The sequence below is a fragment of the Rhagoletis pomonella genome, unplaced genomic scaffold, assembly GCF_013731165.1.
Source record: "Rhagoletis pomonella isolate Grant_MI unplaced genomic scaffold, Rhpom_1.0 Rhpom_scaffold_00007, whole genome shotgun sequence".
Taxonomy (NCBI): domain Eukaryota; kingdom Metazoa; phylum Arthropoda; class Insecta; order Diptera; family Tephritidae; genus Rhagoletis; species Rhagoletis pomonella.
The window spans coordinates 58334332-58340910 of record NW_023458561.1 but is presented as its reverse complement, the minus strand read 5'-3'; the positions used below and the strand labels follow the sequence as shown (position 1 = coordinate 58340910).

The window sequence follows — 6579 nt, the reverse complement described above, 5'->3', positions numbered from 1 at the left end:
ATATGCATATGATTGAAAAAACACTTTCCACCATTTGATCTATAAATAACAGCCATCATTTGTCATTGTTGATAATGCCAAGCGTCATGCGGAAAAAAACGAAAGAAAATGTGAATTTATGTAATTTTAATATTTTTACAATTTTATAAACTTAGCTAGCGAATTTTCCGCGCCGCCAAGCTGGCACATACGATTTATGTAAAATTATTTTTGTCAATAAATTTTATAAATATTAATAAGTGTTTACTTACATTTGTAGCAGCAGTGAGTTCCTTTAGGTTGATAGTGGAAATGAACCATTTAACACTAGAAAGACTAAAAAGGCTACGTATTCTAACAAATATAAGTTTATAATATCTGAACACTAAATATCCGTTACTTTAATAAAAAATTTAAAGAAAGGCATTTAGACCTCCGTCTTTCTAGTGTTAAAATGTACTATTTTATATATATATATATATTATATGCATTAATATACATTTATAACGCCATAAATACACGGTACATTGCTGTTTTGAAAATACGAGCCCCAAATTGTGCAAATTCAGCACAGCGTGTCAGAAATTGGTATTACATAGTTGTCATGTAAATATATGCAAATGTTTTTATAATATTATTTTGAAAATGAGAAATATAAATTGCAAAAATTTGAGGGCAGTGGAAACGCCATATTAGCCTTCAAAAGAAAAAAAATAGAACTATTCTGAAGAAACATCGTAAATTAAAGGAAAACAAGTTTTATAGAAACTGTACTTATAGATTATACCAAGGCATATGAAACAGGTGGTAGTTAGCATTAGAGCAAAACAAGATATGAAAATAAAATAAAAGTAAAAACAAAAAAAAATGTAGCGACCAAAGCGAATTCATGCAAGGTTGTGTTACCGTAGTAACTGTGATGTGTTTTTCATGTATTTGTACTTTTTTTCACTTTAACTTTCATTTTAACTTTAGGGTAAACGCTACTGAATAAACACCGTGAAAATTTTGAAAAGCTTGGATAAAAAACGAATAAAACACTGAAGGCCACAAAATATGTTGAAAAGTTCCGAATTAAATGCCTAAATAATTCTATGAGAATCTCAAACAGTCTCGAAAGAAACTAAAAAATCCCGAAAAAGTGAAACTCTCACAAAATATCCGGAAAATTCCAGATAAAAGTATCAAAAAAAACCTTAAGTCTTGAAATAAGTGTATCAAAATTGCTTAACATTTCATGTTTAGATTCAAACCGTTGAACGTGAAAATTTACTTAGAATCGCGAAGAAGCACGAATAAAAAGAAAACTAATTAAAAAATATGCAGAGAAAATTCAAAAATTATTAAAACAAACGAATAATCTTCAACTATTTTTTATTTTAAAATGTAAGGATGAACCAGAAAATTTCTGAGCAATCTCGAAAACCATTAAATAGTTTCGGAAGAGATCGAAAAAGAACGAAAAAAGCACGATTATTTCATTTTGAAACTCAAACTTGCCGAAAAATCCCGAAAACTAACGAATGAAAAACGAAAAGTCACGCGAAGTCCCAAAATATGAGCCGAGTTGATTTAAGTATCCCGTGAACTTAAAATCCTTTAGAAAAATTACTAATTACCTCAGATTGAAAAAATTACGAAATTCCGAGAAAACCTTAAAAACCGCTAAAAAACGAATAATAATGACTAATTGCAGGTTAAGATTAAAATGTACTATGTATTCATTACATTTTTCCTTTCCTTTTTTGTAAAAAAAAAATGTTTTCGATTTTTTTTTTCAATGCCTAGTGGAAAAACAATATAATATTACAAAATTTTCAAATTCATATCATCTTTTATTCTTGTATAATACTAACCTGAAAATAAACGCACAGGGAAAAGGTTTCTTTCGTTGAATTTAGTAAAAATCTAAAGAAAATGAAATTTAACTCAATCAAATCGTATACAAACTTCAATATTATTTATGATTTTATCCAGGTGCAGAATTAATTTGAAGTATTTCCATGGAAATATTTTCAATGATTAACATTTATGTATACAATAAAACACAATGCCCAATGCAATATACTTACGCTTTCTCACATCAGACCGCGTCGCGAAAATAGAATCTAAAATTACTCAAATTTTTTGAGCAAGTAAAATTTATGTTTCGACCAGAAACTGCGCACATTAACCCTCTGCGGCCCTCGAACCTCCTTGGTTTCATTAGGGCTCTAAGGCTGGACGAGGTTTTGTGGTGATTTCTGAAGGTACAATATATCAAATCCTCTATCAAACCTCTGTATCTATCTAAATACATCTACATAATTGTTTTACAGTGGGCCGAATACCAAGATTTTTTTACATTAAAAAAAAATACACTCATAGCAAATGTGTATTTGTATGAACATCTTAATGTTATTACACAAATGGAGCGACCTGTAGTGTTACGCCGCTACCGAATGGCAAATGGATTTTAAGAGAAGCTTTTTCATGTCAGATATAAACTCGGAGGTTTGTCATTGCCTGCCGAGTGGCGAACGCAGAGGGAAAATTTATTATTTTTTTTTAATATTTCTCGGGACACGAATCGAAGCGTAGTCCTACCGGGCGGGATTTTGCACCTCTAACCACTTAGCAATGATGGCCCCATACTGAATAAGTTCAAAATCAGTTGAAACAATTAATCCTTATTTTTGGTCCATATATTACCATCCGGTCTAATAAACAAATGTACTTAATTTATACAAAAATATGCACATATTTATGCCGAAACGATATGCCTTCTTTTCAACTCTTCAACGCAACCAATTTGCATGGCGCATTTAGAGAAAAATAATTGATTTTTAGGAAACATATGTACCTATTTCTGTAAAAGTTTTTAAAGTCGAAAGTAATCAAGAAAGAACAACCAATAATCCAATAAATGTATTCAATGGCAAGCAATTAAAATATTAACAACCCAATTCAGCGCCACTGAGCATTCAAATCATTGATCTTTAAATACAAATTTGAGTTTTATAGCCTCGTTTCGCTGTTAATAATATACGAACGTTGTGTATCGACATATTTTTATACTTGTAGGACATGTGTATACATATTCATTAGACCGTACCAGAAAAAAATAGTTCGCGGTACACCGCTCAGTCTGAGGTCTTTTGGAAATGCAATTTCGGAAAACGTTGTTTTTTTGCTGAACGTAGGTTCCCTACATGTTTCGTCTTATCTTCAGCATCTAAATTCGGATCTCAAATTATGATATATCGATGTTCCTACTTACTTTAGACGCAGGGGTGTACCGGTCTAATGCACATACTTACGTCGTCTACAACAATATGTTATTAGAAATCGACGTGTGCGACGTATTATTTTATTCCCTTGCTTGTTTCTTTTGTTGCAAACTTTATTTGTTTATTTATTCAGTCGCGTGTGCCGTAGTACGTATGTATGTATGTACATACTCATGCTCATATATAAAGTCGATGTGCAAAGTTTTAGCACACTCGGGCGTGAAATGTCTACTACTTAATAGGCTAATAATCCCGGCGGCAATACTACTCTTAACAGGCACACACAGTATTTGCCCACTCTTAACGGTTTACACGCGATAAGATTAAGAGGTGAGAAGAGTCGAATTTGCGTTAGCCTCGACCATACGGTAAATGTTGTTTGCATGTGTCAGCAGTAATTGTGCTGGTAAAACAATGCAACAATGGTGGCTGTTGTGGATCTTTATCGTAGCCACATTGAGGGTGGATGGGCAGCCGATTTCAATGTAAAGGTTATGAAGGCTATAAGAGCGTTGGCTGAGTTACATTGTTAGGATAATAGCATGGTATTGAATGGGCCATTTAGTTGCAAACAATGGACCTTAATGTATTTGTGCTAAAACCCATTTGAAATACGAGGCCACAATAATTAGCCTAAATAGCGAGATTTAGGACGTGGAGAATGGAGACTCATGTAGGCTGTCTGCTGTTGCGAAAGCGTTGAAGGCATACCTCTGATTGAGTTTGCGTCTCTTACTTTCGCTTGAAAAATTTTATTAGTCTTTGAAAGTGATTTTTCAGAACAGATAGTGGTTAATACCCGCTTAGTTTATAACTACTAGGTAGGGTGAGGTTACGCTGGTTGCGACTTCGCCCAGTCCGGAGGAGAGACACACTTACATAGGCTAATTAGGCCCATTGTGATGCCACTTTAGCGAACTTTTGTCCCGTTAAATTTTACCATCAACTGGACTTTTTTATCTGCGTACGTGAACTTTAAAATGTTCCTTTCGCGATATATGTACATATGTACATTAGGGTGGTCCAAAAATGCATGGGAAAAAGTAAAATCGGAATTTTTATGCTGTCACCCCCTAGGATTGTTCTATACCGAAAAATTTACCCATATTTTTTTTTATTTTGAAATCAAAAATATTTAAGAGGTCGCTCAAAGCGCTCAAATGGTATAGAATTCTTGGAAAGCAATATAATTCTGTCGGAAAACTCTGCTTCTCTTCTGGAGATTGCCAATAATAATACCCAATCATTTATTTAACAATTTTTTCATAGTAACTATAAAGGCCCGTCCACATAGAACTTTGGCGTTGCGTTGGCGTTGGCGTCGCTTCAACAGCTGACTATGAATACATGAATTCAAATGCAGCCGTCCACATAGCCAAAATTCGACAACGCTCACGCCAACACAAAGCAAAAAGATGGCCAACTCTCATCTTTTCGCGTGCGTCGCTCGTCAGCTGTTGCAAATAAATAAAATTATGTGAAATATTTTCCTTTTTAATCAAGTGCGGGCAAGAAATATCGTTTTTAATGCAATTATTGATATGAAATATTAATTTATCTGTCGTTAGTATATTAATGTAGTGGCCCAAGCATTCGCTGCCAAGCGCTCATTGTAGCAAGCATACTTTTAACGTGCGTTCTGTCAAACCAACGCCAACGCCAAAGCTAACACGAAAGTTCTATGTGGACCGGCCTTAATTTATAGGTCCGACAAAACCATCAGAAAATGATAAAAAATGATGCAATGGTGGGATAAAAAAAAAACTTTAGTATTAAATATTGGTTAAATAAACAATTGGGTATGGTTATTGGAAGTCTTCTGAAGAGAATCAGAGTTTTCCGAACGAAAAATATTGATTTTCAAGAATTCGACACCATTTCTACGAAAAATGGTTTCTCCCACATCAAATGCATGGAAAACTTTGAGGTGAGAGCATTAAAATTGCGACTTTACTTATTTTGGACCATCCTAATGTACATATGTTTCGGTCATAACTGGTCTAAGCTCAAACCAAGGAAATAAGCTCAGTAGGCTATTCAGAAAATTGAGATAGAGCTTAACCTCACTTTTAATGCACACTAGGCTTGAAATTTTTATTTTGAATATTATTTTTTGTCATTAATTTAAGGTATTTGTTAAAAATCTGCTTACCATAAATAATAAAATATGAAAATTTCTTTTTTTATTTTTGATTGATTACTAATCGTTACCACTTATTATTTTATGTTTTTGTGTTTTTTTTTTTATGTTCAACCACTCATCTCCTACAACAACACCGACCACAACCAAATTAATCATGATTTTTTAAATCTGAAATTTCAACAATTACCAAATCAGTTATACTATTTTGTATGAAATATACAATGGCGGACAATTGCTTTCCATGTAAGTGCAAAAGTAGTTAATTGAAAAACAATTTTTATTTTTCGTAAAAATTAACAGGCCAATTACCGCCAGCAGACTGTAATTATAAACGAATACAAAACTTACAAACTATATTATTAAGTTTATATTTTTGTACTAATCAATTTGAAATTTGCGAAGTCTTCGAAAGTGCTAGCTAACTTTTAGTTGAGTTTTAAATTATTTAGTTATTTACTAACCACGTAGAGAAATGTGTGTATATATACATGTATTTATGATACTAATTGGAGCAAAATCTTCTTTAGAAATTTATAAGCCTATCATAAGATCTGATCATCGCTGTCACTGTCTGCAAAAAAAAATTTCAAATGCACATTTCTTTTCGGGTTTGTTTGTTCTTTGTTATACATACTATTTGTTTTGTTATTGTTATTGTTTTGAACTAATTAAAACACTAAATAAAAGCGTGACTACCAAAGCTCTTTGTTAATTTTTGCGTTGATTTGTGGGCTCGATAAATCGTTGATTAGTTCAAACTGACTTGTTGGTCGCTTTGCGTATGTATATTTACGTCTGTCTTGTAAATGTTGCAAACTCGAATAACTGATTATTAAACTATGTATTTACTGTATTTGTCCTGCTAGCAGGCAGGCTTGAAAATCCACACATAGTCGATTTGCATAGTGGTAACACATTTAGTGTGTACTCGTGACTCAACTTTCTATTCGTTCACTACTCCAACATATTCGTCAGTGAAAATAAGTTGGTCATCTCAGCTACTCGTTATCTTATTCGTCTATTTTCACTACGAATTCTTGTATTCTTATTTGTTGTTTTAAATTTTCTCATTAATTACGCTGTACAACACCAAAACAAAAACAAACGAATTATGGTGGAGAGGGCCGAAAACAAATATGTATTCGTGTATCGGCGTTTTGAAATTATACGTCTGAGTCGTATTTTAGG

General features: G+C 32.8%; 1 protein-coding gene across 3 annotated transcripts in view; it reads left to right on the top strand.

Annotated features, from left to right (window-relative positions):
• LOC118743173 (protein quiver) overlaps positions 1-6579 on the top strand; it is a 47824-nt gene that overhangs the window by 30683 nt on the left and 10562 nt on the right. The window contains exon 1 of one of the 3 annotated variants that reach the window (XM_036475707.1): positions 5512-5634. The exons of the other annotated variants lie outside the window; for them this stretch is intronic. Within the exon in view, the coding sequence (XP_036331600.1) occupies positions 5601-5634 (34 nt within the window). The 5' untranslated portion in view covers positions 5512-5600. Of the gene's footprint in view, positions 1-5511; positions 5635-6579 lie in introns of those variants that run through there. 3 annotated transcript variants of the gene reach the window in all.